At 39.6% G+C, this 21,070-nt stretch overlaps 3 protein-coding genes across 6 annotated transcripts in view; 2 read left to right on the plus strand and 1 right to left on the minus strand.

The window, feature by feature from the left end:
* The window catches only part of relt (RELT TNF receptor), a 26,022-nt gene extending 20,479 nt beyond the window's left edge, over nt 1-5,543 (plus strand). For both annotated transcript variants that reach the window (XM_032511774.1, XM_032511784.1), the window contains exons 7-11: nt 647-727; nt 1,165-1,243; nt 3,140-3,532; nt 4,244-4,372; nt 4,939-5,543. In XM_032511774.1, coding sequence (XP_032367665.1) covers nt 647-727; nt 1,165-1,243; nt 3,140-3,532; nt 4,244-4,372; nt 4,939-4,942 — 686 coding nt within the window. In that variant the 3' untranslated portion in view covers nt 4,943-5,543. The remainder of the gene's footprint in view (nt 1-646; nt 728-1,164; nt 1,244-3,139; nt 3,533-4,243; nt 4,373-4,938) is intronic.
* A 769-nt stretch (nt 5,544-6,312) lies between these two features.
* On the minus strand, nt 6,313-10,931 carry p2ry2.1 (purinergic receptor P2Y2, tandem duplicate 1). The gene is made up of 5 exons (XM_032511796.1): nt 10,807-10,931; nt 9,144-9,498; nt 8,824-8,992; nt 8,190-8,526; nt 6,313-8,111 (listed from the first exon to the last, which is right to left on the minus strand). Exons 1-5 carry the CDS (start codon nt 10,840-10,842, stop codon nt 7,923-7,925), a joined length of 1,086 nt encoding a protein of 361 aa, XP_032367687.1. The 5' UTR covers nt 10,843-10,931; the 3' UTR covers nt 6,313-7,922.
* Nucleotides 10,932-12,768: 1,837 nt separating this feature from the next.
* Nucleotides 12,769-21,070, plus strand: part of fchsd2 (FCH and double SH3 domains 2) — a 61,707-nt gene continuing 53,405 nt past the window's right edge. Inside the window, exons 1-2 of one of the 3 annotated variants that reach the window (XM_032511758.1) lie at nt 12,769-13,417; nt 18,615-18,712. In XM_032511758.1, the coding sequence (XP_032367649.1) occupies nt 13,397-13,417; nt 18,615-18,712 (119 nt within the window). In that variant the 5' untranslated portion in view covers nt 12,769-13,396. The remainder of the gene's footprint in view (nt 13,418-18,614; nt 18,713-21,070) is intronic. The other 2 variants (XM_032511751.1, XM_032511763.1) reach the window with 2 other exon arrangements.

A 21,070-nucleotide genomic window follows, 5' to 3' on the forward strand; every position in this document is an offset into this window, starting at 1 on the left:
ACACACACACACACACACACACACCACACACACACAGAGCCTTGTGTGATTCAGCAGTGCTGAATGGATTGTGATTTGCTGAGTGAGCTATTCTTAACCCCCCCTGCGCCCTCATCCCTTTCCTCTCAACTGCCTCAATGTGCTGTACTATTATGGGATGGTTGGGGGGGTGTTGCCATGGCGGCATGTCTATTCTTTGCTGTTCAGTCATCCACATCCATCCTTATCAGTCCCATCATGCACTGGGGCACGATATCCCAGCAATGACATGTACTGTGTGAACTTAAAAGCATGAGGAATTTACTGTGCATTGAAAAAAAATATAAGTTTATATATTACAGTTAAGTTCAGATTGTACAGTTTGAAATACATGCCTTTATATGGTTTGACAAAGCAATCCTTACTCAAGGTCTGCTTACTATTTTTTATATTTGCATATGGCATTGTTTGTATTTGTGTTATATGCATAGACTGTAAGAATAATTTTACACTATATGGTTATATGTATGTATGTAATTACATAGATGAAAATCTCAATATACTAGTTCTAGAATCTAGGATCTAGAACCTAAAATGTAATATACAGTATTAAAAAAAATATGTCTGCTAATTGTCTGTCTGTGCTTTTCTTTTTTGCTTGCGTTAGGTAACAATTGTCCCTACATATCCGACGACTTGAATGAAGATACCATCAGTGTTCTGGTTCGCCTCATCACTGAGAAGAAAGGTGGGTGTTGAGCAGCAGTGACACCACTTAGGAGCTAGTGGTCAGAGTAATTTAATGTGTTCTGACTTTAGATGGGAACGCAGTGTCATCAGAGTACGTCACAGACACATCTTAACAGCTGCAAGCTCAGGCTGTCTGCTACAGCAAAAAAAGTGAAAAAAGAGAGATTGGTTGTTTTTGAAGGGAGATAAAAATTCTTCCCCTGTAGAATGAAAAGTAGAACCAAATGTAAATCCTTCAATGGTCTAGTTTATTTTTTCCAATCAATCACCAATAAGCACAAAGATAAATGTAATTTACAAACGTCTAATATGGTCTTACGTAAACCGCATACTAACAGAGAGGGCAAGCTTGAGTATATTTGGATTGATAGTATTGACTGTCATTGTAGTCACATCATTGATTGAGTCTCATCTGAATGTGTGTGTGTGTTTCAGAAAATGCTGCTGCACTGGAGGAACTGCTGCTGGAGTACGAGAGCAAACAGATGGCCATGAGCAAAGCCTCGTCAATTAAGTATGAGACCACACTCGCTTACACACTTCCTCAATATGTACCTTCAACATGTACACACTCAGTAATGCTGCTCAAGGTTAAGCTGAGTACCGAGGCAAGACAAGTCTGGGAGAGAGCAAGGCAGTGAGCATTTTGTAAGAAAGGCTCTAAAAAGTAAACAACGCTGTGTGTGTGTGTGTGTGTGTGTGTGTGTGTGTGTGGTGTGTGTTGGTGTGTGTGTGCACGAGTGTCTAAACTGAATATTGATATAAACCAATAGATTCAAAACCACTATTAAAGTTGCAAATATTTTTAAATTATTTTTAGATTGGAATCTTATATCTTAAATATTATGACTTGGCTCAAGCTCCCAGTGGAGCCACCTTGTATAAAACGTTGTAACATTGCAATATCTTCAATGCAAACAGGTTTTATTTTTGTTATCCTCACAAATAGAAATGCAAACTATGTTTTACAGGATTATAATACCATAGTGTGCCTCCACTAGTTGTGTTTTCAACTCTAATATTTTAATAATTTAATTCCACCTGCAATTCTAGTTTTCTTTATCAAAGAGGAAAAGAAAGTAATCGCATACAATTTCTCAGTGGAGTTCTGGAGTGGGCTGATACACTCTTGCATGTCTGAAGTGAGTGTCTGACTTGATTCATGAGCCTGTCACTAAGCTCATTGGCTGTCACATAGCTTGAAGTCACACAGTTTATATGACCATGTGTATTTGTGGTTGGAACTTTGGTTGCAATGTGCAGCGGATACAAGTGCTCAAGTAATCAGAAGTTAATCTAACAAAATCAGCAATATGCTGCTTTACACCACTGTCTACACCACTGTCATTTACTTTATCAGCACTGGCAGCAGAAGTCAGAGTCATCTTCATACTCCAAATTGCCCCTCTATTCTTGCACTGACACAACTTTTCCCACAGAAGTTCACCTCATCTCGCATTATTATATGGATGGTAATTAGATACATTACACGCCAGTATGTATGCCACATTGACAACAGTGAGAGGTCTGGCAGTGTGCTGCTGCTCAATGGGCTGCTGCAACATGTGAGCTTAGGATTCGAGAACATTCTGACACGCACACATGATATGCACACTGAAATCTGGAAAGCTTTCAGATTTTATGTGTGTGTGTGTGTGTGTGTGTGTGTGTGTGTGTGTGCGGGTGTGTGTGCGTGCGTGTGTGTGTGTGTGTGTGTGTGTGAGTTTCTGCAGGGGTTACTACAGATCACTCACTATTACAACACTGGGACACACAGCTGCATTATGTGCATGCTGCATTCATCTCTTTTGCTCTGCCTTTCTCTGCACAAATACACCATGGAAAGACCAAAGCCAAAGAGGCCTGGGCGGACTTGCTAATAGATACCACTTCACATTTCAATTTTAAATACATTTCCATTTATACATTCACACTAAGCAAAGGTGGAGGGGAATGTAATGTTTGGCTTGTTTTGGGGCTTTTCTAACTCTTAAAGTTTTAAGAGTCTTAAGTCTAAAAAAAAATCCATTGTCATTCTGGCATTACTGTATGCTTTGTTAGCAACACAAAACCTTTAATCTGTTAGGAAGCAATAGGGAACAGAAGAGACAATCTACATAAAATGGTCTAGACTGACAAGACTAGCATTGTATTGATGTTACTAACATATGAATGCCATAGGTACACTAGACAGCGCCTATTGGATTGATTTACGATTCAAGGTCCCATTTTTGTCTCAATTATCAGTAAAATTTATGGACTTGACAACAATCTTTTAAATTACTCAATATTTGGATTTTTAGGGAAATTTGTCTTGACTATTTAAAAAAATAAAAGTGTTCAAAAACTTGTAAAATGTAACTGATCAGTTGTTCATTCCCTCCTAACCCTCTCCTGCTCTTCTTCCCAGGTTCCCAATGCTGTCTCCACTGTCCACTTTCCGTTCCCTCCCCAGGCTGTGCCCCCATCAGTCCCACCTCCACACCATCTCTGGCCTCTCTGGACTGGCCCCCAAACACGGCTACCGCTGCACCCGCTGCGCCCAGAGAAAATGGCCCGCTGTCCTCATACCTCCCCTGGATTCACTCAAAGATCCCCTGAAGCCCGCCCAGACCCTCATCTTGTCCTCCCTGGACACCTCCACCGACCAGCAGAAGAGACCCCTGCTGGGGGGAGTGTTTATCGACACCCATATTACACAAGCTGTGCCAAATACTGTGCAGGAAAAGGCGAAAGGGAATGAAGTGAAGGAGGGGGAGGAGGAGGAGGAGGAGGGAGAGCTGGCAGTGTTGTCTGTGGGGAGGTGAGACAGGTCCAAATTGTTTCATACCCAACACATAACTGACATAATACATGACTTACCTACAATGCAAATATATTGTTACTTTTTCTTTTCCTTTTTACTTCTACTACACTGCATTTTAGATGCAAAGATGACACTTTTTACTACATTTATTTGAGAGTTATAGTAATTAGTTACTATGATAGAGATTTTAAATTACCCTCAAAACAAAGAAAAAAATCCCACACTCTGCGCTTGCTATAGCATAGCCTTAGAAATAATTTTTCGGTCCCTCCGGACCTTCATCAACAGTATATTCTCTTGAGCCACATTTGGTTAGTTATATCAACAAGCTGTTTTTTTTCACACCGTGGTATCGCTGCTTTTTATTTAATCTACTTTACTGACTCATCTGAATACTTCTATCACTGCTGACACATTCACAGTCATTTAACCATCGTCCAGTTGATTTATAGAAAGGCTAGAAACATCTATATAATGTCTACTAATGTAACAGGTTCAGATCTACAGTACTGTAGAATTTACGTGATTTAAAATAAGCCTCAAAAAGTAGCAGAAAAGATGATTAAACACGTAGAAAGACTAATTAAGCTTCACACACACACTCAAACAGCTTCACACTCCTGTAAGAACATGTGTGTTTTAGTGGCAGCCATTATACCAGGATTGCCATAAATATAACTGTGATGATATCTTTCGGTCGACTGACAGGTTTCAAGTCACTCAGATCCCCGAGCAGAAGCCCGCCGCCATAGAAACTAAGACATCATCCCAAGAGCATCGGAACTCCCTGTTTGGAGGGAAACCCTTCTGTTCCTCTTCATCATTTGGCATCAGGAGGTACAACCTGCCACACACAGTCACACGCTTCCACCTCTTACTCTCTTCTTCCTTCTACTGTACATATGTGTAATGTAATCACCCCTCTCCTTACCCATTTCTTTATATTTCTTCCACAATGCACACTCCTCATTTTTATGGGTTTAAGTGCTGTGTTGAGCTCAAGATCATTATTTTGGCTCACATTCTTCAGGCCAGCACTGAAGTATGTAGTCTGTTTCAGGAAATGAAATTATGCAGCGTATGATCAGTTTATTAGAGGATTTTCCCTAAAATGATTAAGAAAATTAGCTTTTTCTGTTTCCTGTTGTCTGCTCATACACATAAACAACACACAACACTCTTAGAATCAGTATTATTACAGTAAAGACCTGCCTGATATCTTAAAAAATCCCTTAAGTAAGCAATCATTTATGCTTCAAAATCAGCCCAAATGAGAACTAATGAGATAAGTGGGCTTTAGAAGTTTAAAAGGCATTTATTTGTCACGTCCTATACTTGGAAATCTTCCATTCTGACCTTCATGTCCTTATCCTGCCGCTTCCTTGACATTTTGACTTTCTCAGGTGAAGAGACAGAGAGCGTGATAATGCTACCTCGCTGAAGATGACCTTATCATTCACTGACAACTTGACATCTGGCAGGGAGGGTGTTTCTAGACGACGGACTGACACCAAGAAACTACAAGAACCAACTCATGCTGGAATACTTTTTTTTATTCATGTGATAAGAGGAATATTACTGTATTTATTATTGCATAAAAACAATACTGTACTTTGCAGATGTATCAAATGTACCGTCATAGAAGTTCAACTTAAATTACAGCTGCTTTCCGTCACTGTCTAAATCCAAAGAGAATGTGGGAAAGTATAGCTCTGTGACAACAGATTGTCAAAACCTGACACTAAAAGTAAGAATGAAAGGGAGAAAACAAAAAAGAGTTTGGGTCATGAAAAAAACGTGTTCTCAGCCCCTATTTTTGTGCTTCTATTATAGACACGGGTGAAACATACATAGGCGGACACAAACAATACAGGTAGACAGGCACATCTACACTACTTGTGTACAGTGATGAGGACAACACACTGTGGCATACATAACTGACAAAAGGCAGAACTCAAACAGCAGTGAGACTGAAACAAACTCGTTCAAGTATGTTCTTTAAAAAAAAGAGAAGATATCATACACGTTGTCTTTCACCAAGTGCCATATGAGCATAAGAGTTTGAAGGTTTTCACCAAAAGACCAATAAAAAAATCTGACTTAGTTGACATAAAAAAGATATGATTTTGGGTCATATAACACTTGATTTCAGAGTACAGAAAGTATTATAAGGACAAAATGTTATATTTTGTTGTTTGAAATATTTTATTTTACAAGTTTAGCATATAAGATGTGCAGGTGTGTAGAGGTTTTAGACCTTGATGATGTGGAATTCTGTTTCAACCGAAGATGCACTCACTGAGTTCAATGAACCTTTAAGAGTTTGCGAAACATTCACTCAGCGATGTAAACCTACCCGCAGTCAGCATTAATAACAATTGCAACCTTTAAAAATAGGTCCAAGTAGGTGATCAGGGGCCAAAATGTGATCTCAGAGTGGGCCCCCAATTAAAGTAACACTGCATCCCAATGGCAGTTAGAGGCTGCAACAAGAAAAAGTTAGATGGGTAGATGTCACTTTTGTAGTATAGACCATGTAAATTAATGTACATATGTAAATATGGGTGGGTATAGAGAAACAGACCTGGTTTTATAATTTTAGCATACAGTATGTGTGAGGTGAAAGACAACTGCACTGCATTAATAAGTGACATTTGTGGTCCATCATTTAAAAAAGCGGTAGTCTCTGTCACACCATCATGCATATAATTGAATTTCTTGTTTAATCAACATTGTGTGTATGATTTTTTTTTTTCACAATTTGAGTGCAACATTTCAGTGTTTTAAACATGAACTTTTAAAAAGTCCTACACACAATACTGTACAGTACACATAGCCAGAAGTTATACAATATCCATAACTTTAAGGAACTACTTCCACATAAACACACACGTATACACACGCACATTATTATTATTATTATTATTATTATTATTATTTTTTTAACAGCTTAATTAAATAAACCACCCAGTGGCTACAGAGGATTAGGGGTTAAGATGCCTCAAAGTCATACAGCCCTGTTGGTTTCAGTTTACATCCTCAGGAGTTTTAAGGAGTATACTATAATCGTAAGAGTTTTTTTATCCCATCATTTTCTTATTATAGCAGAAGCAATACATGTCTGGAGGACTAGATACGTTTTGGTGTCAGCAGTTAAACATTTTCTTTTGATTTCAAGCTGAAGTGTTGCTGGAAGGATAAAAAAAAACATTTATCTCGTCAGCTTTGTATGCATTTACAATATTACATTTTTCTGTGTGACGTTTTTACTCTTTCAAATAAAAAAACAGATGTATTTTAAATACATGTCTATTTTGCTGTTTTTCTTGGTGAAATACAGTAATTTGGCCTTTTTTGTGTTTGTGTGCTTTTGTCTGTGAATGAGGCGTAGGTTTGTGAGGGAAATGTAGCAAAATAGAAAAAGTCCAAAATGTAGTTCAAACTAAAGCATCATGGTCTGTCTTGTTTGTTAGGCAGTGTCGCCCTCTAGCGGTGGTTGATGTTCATTAGAGAAAATGACAGCTGTTATGTATATCAAGTGTAGCAAACAATGACATCCACTAAGGACACTCTTCCTACAAGTCACAGATAATACTTTCCAAACTCACAGCCAACAGGCTGATGTGACGACTCACTTCTTTGGTTTCAAATACCCTGCTCAGCTGCTCAGACACTAAGAGAGAGAGTCGATGAACTAACATTGAGGACAACAAATACGTAATACACCAGCTCTTCTAAGAAAATGTGTCACAAAGTGATAGTAAGACTCATTCTACAGCCATTATGCAAGAATTATATCTTACAAATTAGGACATTAAACAAATGCAGTGAGACAAATGATAACAAATGTCTCACCACAACAATTATATCATCATTTATACATTTATAGAAACCTTTATTTTAATATTGTTGCATTCCTTCACATTTTGTAACACAAAGTGAGACATAAGCACTGCTCTAGCATATTCATAAAAAGTCTTTCCATCTTTGTCTGATATGTAGGAAGAAAGATGAGCTGTGGAAAATTAACTTATTCCTATACAAACATACAAACATCAAGTGCAGCAGTTTTCCAGTAGAATCAACAAAAACCAAGATGTGGAGCTCCATATGGTTCTGTAGTAGTTCTGTCCATACATTACAGCTTTTCAAACATAACATAACATGGTCTGTAGAAATGATTTAACAGCTTTTAATGCCCACTACATAATTTAGATGTTTCTTCATACCCTTCAGTCAAATCTGAACATGCACTTCTACTGGTTAATCTTAATGCAGTGTCTGTCGGTGTCAGTGTGGGGAGGCACATCTACCAGAAGAAACCGGCAATAAGTAGTGCACTTTTCCACATAGCTTTCTGCAATTTTTCCAAAATAGTTATATTGGATCAGAGTTGTGTGGTCATGTGTTGGCTCACACTTGTTGGTTTTGATGACTTGTTCTTCTTGGTGAGGCTACTGCGAGCACCCTGCCCAGCCAGGAAGTAAAGGATGGGGTCCACGCAGCTGTTGGCACTGGCTAAAGGTCGGGTCACCTTGTAGGCCACACTGGACCCCTCCAGCAACTTGCAGCTGATCTGATGAACATATAAAAAACGTTCAATCCTGAGCTTTTAAAGTCATAACACATTTATCATGAAAGGGTTTGTCCTCACCTGTGATGGATCAACCTGCCTTAGGTATCTTAAAGAGTAGTAAAGACTCCTGTTGACGTGGAAAGGCAGGAAGCAGAGCATGAATGCCGCCAGCACAATGATGATCATCTTCACTGACTTCTGCTTGGAATGTTGGGCTGACAGGCCTCCCCTCTCACCCCCTTCAGACCCCCAGCCAGGCTCCAGAAGCTTCCGCACCATGAGGCCATTGCACACCATTACCACCATGAAGGGCAAGGCAAACATTAGCAGTGACACAGCGGAGCTGTACACCAGGAAGTCATAAAAAAGCTCTGGGCTAGTGGTGTCGTAGCAGATCCGCTCACCTTCCACATCCCTAGCAAAGGAGAACAATTGTTGGAATATTACACGGTAGTGCTGCCTTGTTCAGCATTGAACCATGGAAAAAAAATAGGGGTGTTGAATGAAAGAAGATACAATGAAAATGTGTTAGCTGAAAGGTTGGTAGTTCATTTAAGTGTGTCCCATTATGGCACTCTAATATAAGATAGTTGGTGTGCCCAAAAAATCATAAGCCCACGTTTTAAAACTTTGAATGAAATGAACATTAAGTAAGTAAGGAAGGAATGAAGGGGAAAAAGAAAAGGGAGACAAATATACAAATTTAAATCACCTAATTCTTGAGAAGTAGAGAATAGGTGACTGGCAGAATAATACAAAGGCCCACAATGCCACAGACACCAGCCTGGCCCGACGAGCGCTGACCCAATAGAGGGAGCGGACTGGATAGCAGATTCCAACAAAGCGATGCAGGCTGATACAGCACAAGAACAGAATGGAACCTGCCAGAGAGATAACTATTTAAAAAACTCTATTTTTATATTGTATAATAATGTGTCTTGTGGAATATTATACCGCCATAACTGTACCATATCATATATCAACTCGTTTTTTTGCTGTATTGTATGGATCTGTGCCATGCCATCACTTTACCATATAAGTTGGTATAAAACAGGAAGCGTATGAGCTTGCAGAATGGTTCGCTGAAGGGCCAGTCGTTCTGATCTGCGTAGTAATAGATGAGGAAGGGCAGAGTGAGGATGTAGAGTGTGTCACACATCGTCAGGTTAAACATGTAGATGGTGGACGGCCTCCAGCGCTTAGTGCGAAACACAATCACATACAACGCTGTGGCGTTCAGTGCCAGGCCAATTACAAAGACCAGGGTATAGCTGACAGGAAGGAGAATATATTTAAAACGTTCTTCAAAGTGACAGTAGAAGGCACTGGCATTGGTTAGGTTGGTCATGTTGTTGTCAAAGGTGACGATCTTGGTTTGGGAAATCACCTGAGGAAAAGAAAAGCACAAAGGAATAGATTGTGAATGTGCTGCATTTGAACAACCATGGAGAAGTTATCATACACACAGAAATAGAGTGTGGAGACACAGGAAATGAGTCTGACTGCAAGACATCAACCTCAATCACATTTTTGGATGGCCCAAGTAATTCACATTGGCATGCCTGAACAGAACAGTCCAGTATACTGCATAATCGACCAGAGTTTTGTGATTTCACAATCAAATTAACACAATCCAGCTCATAACATGAGTCATCCCATTTGCGCTTCCACAGGATAAAAATCCTTTAAGGATGACATCCTTTAATCACCTTTTTCTTTCTGAGTGGGAATAAATGAAATGAATACTTGTGAGGGATAGAAAAAAGACAAAAGGAAACTTAAATAGTGGCACCCATATCAAATCATTACTGATTAAATCCTAAATCCTTCTTCTGTTGGAGTAAATGAACAAGTGTGAGTGAATAGGGAGTCTGACCGCAAAATAGATCAGTGCTGAATATGTGAGTAACAAGCAGGTAACAAGATCTAGGGTAGTATTCTCCCACTTGCCCCAACAGGATTACATGATGAGACTTCTTGACATCTTGTCTCAGCAGAACTGAGACACTAAGCCTTTCTCCCCCAAATACACAGATTCACACAGGCTTTTGTGGTAACAGGCTTTTGCAAAAATGTAAGTGCAGCTGTGTTCTTGTGCAGAGAAACAGCACTCACTCTGGCACTTAGCATGCCAACGTTTTTCCAAAACCTTGGGAGAGACAGAGGAATAACTTTTTAACTCAAACCAGACCTTGTTTGAGACCTTGTTCAAATCTTTCTTTCTGTTGTGCTCACGGGCTTGTTACATTGTTAACCTCAGTCCACTCTTTTTCTACCTCCTACACCTAAGACCAAACAAGTCATGTAACATAGAAGGGACACCTTAAAAACTTGCATGCAAATAAGACAGTAGCTGCCAGATTTACTTGTTTGTCGCCTGAGTGATTTGCTAACCTCTCTCTTTTTTCTTCCCTCTCTGTCATCATAGACACTGGTTCTTTACCCTTTGCTGACTTCACTGCCTTTTTTTCTCTTCAAAACAGCTGCAAGTTGAATTTAACAGATAACAGACCTGAGACAGAGCACCTCTTTTGTACTCCAAATCTCTCTGACTTGCTGAGTGCACACCACACCAAACTGTACTTAGCTTACTATTGAGTAAAAAAAAAGAAGCATACCCACATTGCATCCAAATAAATTTACAAAATCCCCCTTCCCTAGGGACAAACCCCCTTAAACATATGAAATTACTCACACTGTATGAATTGCTTTTCAAAGACTGTCTAACCATCCTGCGTAATGTATCTTCATTCTCATGAGCAGAAGTACAGCTTGCAGTATATCTAACTCTGTTGCTTACAGTTGAATGCGTGCTTAAGATACTTCAGTGGGGGAAAAACCTGTGGAGGTGTGTGCTGTCTGACAAGCTGAAACTTGTAGACATTGCGTGGCCAGTTTAGCCTGGGGATGATGTTAAAATCAATTAGTCAAACGGAAAGTGAATAGGAAAAAACTTTCACCACCTTTAACTTTTCAAACAATTATTTTTTTAGTTTTGGTAAAATGAACCCTATTGAGACTAATGAATGTAATCATTACTATAAGTACAAGCATATAAAATTACCAACATTTACTAATACGTTTTCTTTGTAACCTATAGGGCATACAAATTAGAACTAATTCTTATCACAATAAGCTATTAGTTACAAAGGCCTTTCCAGGTAAATCGTAATAAAAACACAGCTAAGGATAATTTGAAATCTCCTGCCATGTAATCAAAAACATAAATATATAGTCCTTTTGTGTCCCCACAGAAAGAAAGTGAACCTGACAGCCCCACTGACAAAAGGATATCAAAGATTACCTGTAATTTCTCACATTTCAGATATGCAATATGTGACTCAAAACCAACCATCCATGCTGGTTCTTTGTACTTTTAATTAATAAAGTCTGTTTTGACAGAAAAATTTCTTACCTTAGAATGGCCAAAGAAATGTATTCTCCTATACCAAATCACAAGATAAATCATAAACCAAAAAGCATCCTGGCAGGATCCTAACAGATACAGTATAATCCAACAATGTCAGCCATTTTCTTCTGTGCCACTAGCAGACAGTTATTTGTGTGGGTGGTAATAGACTGGTTGGTGTCTCTGACTGTGAATGTGTGTGTTTGTTATACTGAGAGAAAATGTAAGAAAATAGTACTTAATGTCTTACCTGCTCCACAAAACTTGGTGTATTAATGATTACACGGCCCTTAACCTTGGCCATGGCATGTACTGTAGGCGTAAAGAAAAATTCTTGGCAGATTTTTTTTGCATTTTCTTCTCTCTAGCCAAAAACAAATACTTCCAGAGAGTCATGTATTTGTTTCACTCACTTGTCTGTTTTGTAAGACATTGTTGCCAACCATAACAATCTTTTGTAGTTTGGTATCAGTTGCATGTGAGCAGATGTTTTTCTGGGAAAAAATAACAGTGACTGCATTTCTTTCCCCCAGTGACACGTGTCTTAACCTTGCGAGGTTTGAACAATTTCAATTTCCATTTCACACACATTTTAAACCACAAGCAACCAAGAGTAATTGTTCATTTAGCGCGCGCACACACACACACACACATAAAATCTGCATATAATTAGGAAAAGTGAAGTCTGCGTTTATTACATGATCTAACATAATATTTGACGATGCCCAGCCAGGGCCCTTTAGATGACATATGCCCCTGGGCAAGTGAGCAGTTGCCCTAATGGTTAATCCAGCCCTTGACCCCATTTTACGCTGTCTACTCCCTGGTATTCCATTATACACAAATACGAAAGTCTGTAATAGCACAAATTAGCCTTCTTTACATAAAGTTTAGCAAATGCATGAATATTTCAATGATTTGTGTGATTCAATAGGCTGATACATTTTCAGATGAATTCGAATGGCAGGCGGAAAATATGTATTGAATTATTAGGCTAATTATTAACAACCCAAATTTGGTAGACTCTCTCTCTACCTCTACACACACACACACATATATATGTATATATATTATATATATATAATACTTTTTTTTTTTACTTTTTTTGTCCTAATCTACAGCATAGACTGTATAAAGACAGATGTATGTCTGCTGTACGCGATCGATTTTTCCTTGATCGACTGCGGTTTCTTGTTGCTATGCAGGTCTGCAGGACGCAGGCTCTCCACCTGTCAGTCAGACTTTTCTCCTTGAGCAGGCTGGCCGCCGGCTCAGAAAACCCCTAATGCTCAGTAGATAAACAGGCCGATTTTGCAGTTATCATCCTTCTTGTTCCCTTATTTGGTTTAAAACACCTTTGCGTAAGTGTCAATCGAGGTTACTGTCGACCGTAGGCGAGAGGATGCAGAGCTGAAAGAATGTCCTTCCGCTCCCAATGTTGTTATCACAGACAGGACGCTATCTCGGGCTTCGCCACGTTGGGGAGCCGTTGAGCTTAGCTAGCTAGTTGCTGAAGGGGTTCCCCGTTAATACCCCCCCCCTCCAATCCCTTCCCTCTGCTTTTTCTTCTCCGCTTGTCTGCTCTCCTGGTTCACAACACAGTACAGTACACACTAGTCCTCTAGTAGTGGCAGCAGCCTACACAAGTGTGTTCAGCCTCTACTCGGAGCTTCAGTTTCTGCTCTGTATAAACTAGCCATTTATCATCAATCATGGCCGCCGGAGTACAAATTTAACTCCCGTCTTTCCTCCCTGTCGTCTGGAGGGAGGCTTTTTTTTGTTGGAGACAAAATATTAGTCTCACACTGATTTGGATTTCCTATTGGAATTACAATACATCTCGCAAGGGAACAACCATTCATGTCAATACTCCAAAATGCAGCCGCCGCCGAGGAAGGTGAGTGATTTCCAGAGTCCGTTATGTTGTAGCTGGGCTACACAGACAATGACAGACAGATAACAACGTTAGTAACCTTAGCTAGATGAGGATGTTGTGTTTTACTAAACAAACAAATATCGTCTAATGCTGCAGGCTGAAGAAAATTAAAGGGGAGAAAAGACATTTGCTAGCCTAAATTAGTAACGTTTGCTAGCTAGCTAGGTTAGTCACTAGTGACATTTAGCTATGAATCTGTCCAGCCGTTAACGTTTTAGCGTCGAGCCGTCAAACGTCAAATAATGTAGCTAGAAAACGCTAGTTGAGCTAACATGAGAGGTTCTATGCACCACACACATGGCAGCAACGGTATATCTAGCTAGTAACGTTACAGTAACGTTAAGGAATAACGTAAGTTAGTCTACAATTTAACGTCACTGTAACGCTAGTGTAGCATTATTTTGTTGATACATATATAATGTTATCGTAAAACTGTGACAATAGTCTTCCAGACAGCATAACACGAACTGTCGTTTCTTCCCGTTGGGGTGCTTCTTGTCTTAAGGTCCTTCAATCCGTCCAGGGTCACATCTTTTCGTCAAAGGCTGAGCTGACAAATGCCTCCCCCCCCCCCCCACACACACACAAACACACACACCACACACACACACACACACACACACACACACACACACACACACACACACACACACTGATGAGACATGCTGGCAGAGCCATGTCTGATACTGACTTTGATTGATTCTATATGGGCTGAGAAAAAAAACACAATCCCCTACAGCTTGGTACCAGTTTGTGAGAGTATGTGTTTAAGATGCTTGTCCATTGCCTTCCTATGAATGTGTGAGTTGTCCTAAAATACCAGTAAATGCATGAGAGACAATGACTATGCTGGGAACCTCTGCACAGTTTTGTCTTAATTGCCACATATTCCCCCAGTGCCATTTATGCCCTGGGTTTCTGCACACAGACTAGCCTTGAACATGTTATATCATGTCTATAAAACACACACACACACACACACACACACACAAACACACACACTTGAACAGGTCCTTTCATCATTGAGGCTGCAGAGACCACTGTGGTTGACTTGTTCCGACCTAGGGCTGGGTATACAAATATTGGAAACCGGTAGGGAGACCAGTACCGTGACTTGGATACAGGTTCCTAAACTATAGTTTTTTCCCCCCGATTATAGCAGTTTTATAAAACGAAAAGAAATTAAAAGATTAGACATTGCGGCATAAATCTTTAAATTTTCCAGCTCCTACTATGTGAGCCCAGTCTCTGTGCGTAACGTAGAGTTTTTCATGCATGCCTCTTTGATGTGTAACCTTAGACAGCCAGTCACAAACATTAACTCTTGGTAGAAGCATGCTGCATGCTTATTGGCTTACTGACGCTGATGACATTTATTCCAAAGGTTGGGAAATTGGGTATTGAATGACGACGTTTATTTCGATACTTGATACTTTACAGGCAACTTGGTCAGTGCACAAAAAGTGTTGAATATGGTACCCAGCCCTACTTGTTCCACTGTGTGTGTGATCAAATGCACCATTATTGTCATAATTATTTTGTAAAATCTCATTTGTCTGCAGCTGTGTGTTTACCATTCAGTTTTCTGCGAAAATGTTTCCAAGAATAAAACATGATTTATTAGCAAAATACTGTTGGTTAACCCCTTGCCAATGTGGCTGGCACTGTTAATACACTCAGCCCACAGCATCACAGCCATAGTGTATCAGTATTTGGTTCTTGGATACTAATAATTTCTCTCCCAGTGCTACACATGCAGCCCCTCTAGTGTTTTGCTTGTTCTCAGCACAACTGCTTACAGGCTGAGCTGTTTTGACTCTCATATGTTAGTTTTATGTGGCCTAAATTAAAGATGGCTGCTAATGAGGTTGAAAAAAAGGCAATATATTGCTCCATAAAACCAAGGTCATATTTCCCAAAAGTTCAACTAACACATCAGCCAACAGCCCAGTATTTTACCTAGATATAATGTAATCAAACAGGACAAACGCATCAGATGCAAGTTGTTATGAGAAAGGAAACACCATACATATGCACTGGACATGGCAAATCTGTTAATTTATCTTTATTTATATATATAGATATAGATATATCTTATATATATATATATATATTATATACACACTCTAACGGTCAAAAGTTTGGGGTCACTTCGAAATTTCCATTGCACTCCATTATAGACAGAATACCAGTTAAGATCAGTTGCATTGTTTTTTAACCAGCGCAGCAGTTTCATATTACATTATGTGCTACATAATTGCAAAAGGGTGTCCAATGTTTTCTCAGTAGTGTTTTTTAAATGATATCAGATTAGTGAACAGAATGGGCCTTTGGAACATTGGAGAATGGTTGCTGAAAAGGGCAATGTAGAATTGCATTAAAGATCAGCCCCCCACCCGATCAGCTGGTATTCTGTCTAACATCGAGTGGAATGGAAATTTGTAAGTGGCCCATACTTTGACGGTAGTGTGTGTTATATATATATATATATTATATATATATATAAGGTCATATTGCCCAACCCTGCTGTTTTGTTGCTTTTCATACAGGTGGGATATCATCAATCAATCACTAAGATGTGTGTGGATGTTTGGTTTAAAAAAAGAGCAACCACTTTCTCAGCAGTACAGACTATCTGCTGCATCAGCTTCCACTAGGCGATACCACCTGAGCGCTTTTCTTTTACTGTGACCTTTAATAAACATAACATCTTTTTCTCTTTGCCTCATCTCCATATCCCATCCTTTTCACTCTCACTCTCCCCTACTGACCGTCTCTCTTTTTCAGTCTCTCCATCTTCTTTCTTACTTTCTCTCACTTACTCACCCTTCATATTCGCCTCCCTTCCCTTCTCATGCCCAACCTCCCCCATCTTCCTCTCATTTTGTCTCGCCAATGCTGCTTGTAATACTTGTCACACTCTGCCATTCCCCTTCTCTCTCGCGCGCTCTTTCTCCCTGTGGTTCCTATGAGTGATAGAAGGTGAATAAAGTAAATTCCCTTTGCCCGATAATGTAATGAACCACTCCCTCCTTATCTTCAAGACACAGCACATGAAAGAAAAGGATGGTGTTTGTGTGTGTGTGTGTGTGTGTGTTGTGTTGTGTGGGTGTGTGTGTGGTTGTGTGTGTGTGTGTGTGTGTGTGTGTGTATGTTTGTTTTGTCTAGAACGTCATGAATTTGCCTACTGTTATTCTGGTGAATAGCCGATGGAATGTACTCGACAATACACAATGACCATCACAGTGACTCTGTGTGTGTTTTGTGTGTGTGGTGTGCTGGTGTGTGTGTGTGTGTGTGTGTGTGCGTGCATGCGCATATTGAAGGTGAGCTATCTGTCTGTTTTTGGACAAGACTGTGTGACTAAGTGCAGGTTATAGCCCCTGGTCTGACCACCTAAATTGATTTTTGGATGAGGTGATACAATTAGCATCTTTTCCTATTGCACATGGAGTCTGTCTGCTGCTCCTTAATACTGTTATGGCTTGTTAAAAGTCTCTTCAGTCACCTTTAACAGCCAAAAGCCTCCTCCAGCCTCTCCAAAAGTCTGACCAAACCTGGTCACTGATTGTTACGTTGTTGGATTACTGATGGGAGTCCGTGTGTATGCATGTGTTTATTTTAGGTGACTCTAGAGCTGAGCACACTCAGCACAGATATATGGCGGGTGATAGATTGATAGAGTAATAAATGGGGTTACATTATTTGTATGTGTATGTTGGCTCATGTGACTCCAAAGCCAAACTATATGATACTACACTAAAAAACATAACATTCAGAACCTTGAGTTGTAGCCCCTTTTTCCCCACAGTCTAGCCTACATCTCAGAGCTAAAAAAGATCCTTCTTTGATCTTTCTCTGTCTTTATCTCTATCAGATCATTTGTGACAGATTCAATGAAAGAAATCACAACAGAATAGGCCTAATGATTAGCCTGACGTCGTCATAGTCAGAATATGAGTGTGATACTGCTCCATTGGCTGTGATTATGGGGAGTGTCTCAACCGAACCAGGAAAGAAAATGCCTCTGCACTCAACTGAATAGACCTACAACCAATCAGAGCAACGTATTAACGAGTATGTGACGTATGTTGAACTTTTGCCTTTTTGCAAAAACATCTTTCTGATCTACAAATGCCTCAATTGTGGTTCTCTGTTCGTCTTTTAAAATGAATGCACTGTTGATATCTTCTCTAACAGACGTGATAGCGGGATCTACACATCTCAATTATCGAGCGGCAGCCGTCTTTGTTGCAAACAAATTCAACCCAAGCGCTCTTTGGTGATGTGTTTGTTTACGTTACTGTTGGTCATCTGTCCATCATCATATAAAGCCCGCCCTTACAATTTGATTGGTCCAAACAACTCTGGTTCGAGCATAGTTGCTCCATAACGGATCAAGTCCAGACCAAACTTCCGGACCTCAAATGTTGTGGGGGGGGCTAAGTTTGGCTGGCATCCAGGCTTCCTAATGATGATTTTTATCTTGATTCCCCTCTCAGTGCATTTGATGAACCTAGTATGTTCTCAATATTTTGTGCTTTCAGTGAACTTTGGGGGATGAAAACACATTTAATGTTACTGACTACGATCGGTCATCATATTCAAATATTAATTTATTGCGATCTGTGTAGCATATCATTTAATTTTTTTAATACATCTTTGGCTTGTTAAAGTCCAAGGTCACTATTTTTTCAAAGACTGACAATTCATCGAAAAAATATTCAGCAAATACATCAATAAAGGAAATACTAGTTACAGTCATACTGGATTGTGTGACTTTATGTGATTTCATGCAACATTTAATCCAAATAGGGGTGGGTGATATTGGGGTGTGTGGGTGCCACTGAGAAAAAAAATGAATGTGAAATGAATGTGTATAATACTTTTAGACAGGTAGAGACATTCACAGTTCAGTGAACTTTTTTTATGACCAGGAAAAGACAACATTTAAGCTGTATTATAACAACAGTAGTCTCAGATGATATCTAGTTTTACTTTGTAAATCCCATGATTGATTTGATCAATGTGGAAGGATTTGTTGGAGAGGTGGGTTTTCAGAAGGCGAATTTGAGCCATTACATGAATACCACATGCATATCAGACGTATGAATACATGAAAAATCCTTTACTTGACGTGTCTTCTTGTTTCCTCCAGGTCAAAGTGACACAGGAGCTGAAAAACACGCACACAGAGCAGATGACAAGACTGCACTTTAAGCACCAGACCGAATATGACCTGCTGGAAGACATGAGGTATGAACACATCTGTATCGCATGCCTGTGCTAACACAATCCTGAAGAATACACTCATCAACTGCCAGATGATTTTAATTCTAGTCGTCATGTGACCGTGATATGCTGTGCACGGTATGCACACATGGACACAGCCATGCACAAAAGGAAAGGAGGAAGGAAGCAACTAATGAGTGAGGGAGGTGTGGTATTAGAAAGAAAAAGAGGAGGAGGAGGAGAAGGAAGAGGAGGAGGATTGTCATATTCCAGTTTTTTCATCAGGCCTAAGGGTCGAGAAAATGACGAAGGAATTTCCTGCTGTCCTCTTGCAGTTCTCCGACTCTGTCTTTCTTCCTCTCTATCTTCTTTTCCAATTTTTATTTTGTATCTCCTTGTCATATTCTCCATACTGTTTCTGTTGCTTTTTGCCTGCCTACATGTTTCTCTTTTTTCATGTAGTCTCAGCTCTGTTTAGTCATGTCGTGTGTGATTCTGGCAATTTCCCCTTTTGGATTTGGCAGCGGGAGGAAACCCTGGTTCTTTCACACGCTCTCATTTTTTTCTGTGTTGACTAAGCATTGATTATTTATGACAGCAGACTATCTTATACTCTTTGCTTCCATCCCTTTCTCTTGTTTCTCATTATCACACTTTCTCTTCTCTCTCTCTGAGACTTCCCTCTCTTTCTCTCCCTTTCACTCTTGGGGGCAGCTCCAGCTGTTTGAGAACAAATTGCCTTGTTGCTGCTGGGTTTTGGAGAGTGAGTGAGGACCTGATCTCACTTGTGGGAGAGCCAGCTAAGCATATGTAACCACAATGTGTTAGTTCTTTTAGTCAGTGAGGGATGGAGCTACATGCCACTGGGCACAGATCTTCAAATTGGCTTTGTCATTCTCATGGTTGAAAGACGCTGCCTGCAGTGTTTTCTTAGTGCGTTCCTCTAGCCTTTGATGTTTTGTAATTATTTCTGATGACACATTCTCCTGGTGGTAAAGTCAGGAGCAGCAGGGTGGTGCTGTGTTTTTGGGAGACCACCTTTCAATTGGGAGATCTGGACTCAAGCCTCCTGCGGCAGCAAGCATCAGCTTTGTCGATGTACGCTTGGGCAAGGCACTGAGGCCCCACTAGTTTTTCTGTGATGTATGGCACTTACCTGTCTTTATTGTAGAGATGCATTTTTTTGTAAGATTGTCATTTAAGATCAGAAGTATTTGGGTTACCTGAAATTCACATCAGAAGCAAGATGGCCGTTCAGTAACACTGACTTTGACCACGTCGCTCTTGTCAGAACTAGCTATCTTTTCGGTAAGGAATCAGCTGGCCAGCTGGTCAACTGTTTTCACCAATACCACTGAAATGAATGATCTGTTCAGTGGACAAAAATTTGATTTTTTTGTAGACGTTAGAAGTATACAGGAAGAAAATGAAAAATTTTCAAAATCAATTTTGCTAAGCCATTCCAGGAGGCTTGCACGATGAATGGTTATGAAATCGTGATCTCGATTCACCCAGTTGACGATTTAACTTTTAAATAACTTTTTTTTTATGACTTCAATTGTTATTTAATTTTACGAGCCGACTGCATCACAAACGCTACTACTTTCTTTCGTGAGTTTTAAACATAGACTGTATAAAATAGGTTTTAAAGTGCTCCCAAGCGCTACACTGCTCCCCCTTCTCTTCATTGAGTTCTCTATGTTTACAGCCTTGTGGTGATGAGCAATGTGCTATGAAGTAGGTGCCAAAAAAACTATGTTTGGTACTGCCAATGTGTTTTCTTTTGTCATGGTTCAGGTGTGCAATAAACATTACAATTTGTGAGAAAACAATCGTGGCAGAGAATTGTGATATCAATTCTAAGCTAAAAAAACGTGATTCATATTTTTCCCCATATTGTGCAGGCCTACATTCCAGTGTTTCTGCTTCATACATTTAGCAGCTGCGCACCGCCGATAACTGGAACAGTGATGGGACATCATCATTCGCGAAGTCATGTCAACTAAATGGACTTTAGACTAAACAGTTAGGGTTGGGTACCGTTCACATTTTTACCGGTACCTGAAATTTGGTTCTGGTACCCAACGGTACCTTTTTTTGGTACTTTGCCTCTGTAATTGTAAAAAAATAATTTCAGTGGTAAAAATAATTCCAAACCTATTTATACTATTTACTTTTTGTTATATATTTAGAACATTTTACTTAAAAAAAAAAATACAGGTAAACAAAAATAAAACCCCTCCCTCTCTCTTTCCAAACCTGTCCCTATAACCAATTGAATAATTATTAATTTCTTACTCACTGTAACTTTTATTCTTGTATTTGTATATTATTCTTTTTTTTATGACCGTTTTTATTGCTCTTTAATGTTTTATGTAAAGC

The sequence above is a fragment of the Etheostoma spectabile genome, chromosome 3, assembly GCF_008692095.1.
Source record: "Etheostoma spectabile isolate EspeVRDwgs_2016 chromosome 3, UIUC_Espe_1.0, whole genome shotgun sequence".
NCBI lineage: Eukaryota > Metazoa > Chordata > Actinopteri > Perciformes > Percidae > Etheostoma > Etheostoma spectabile.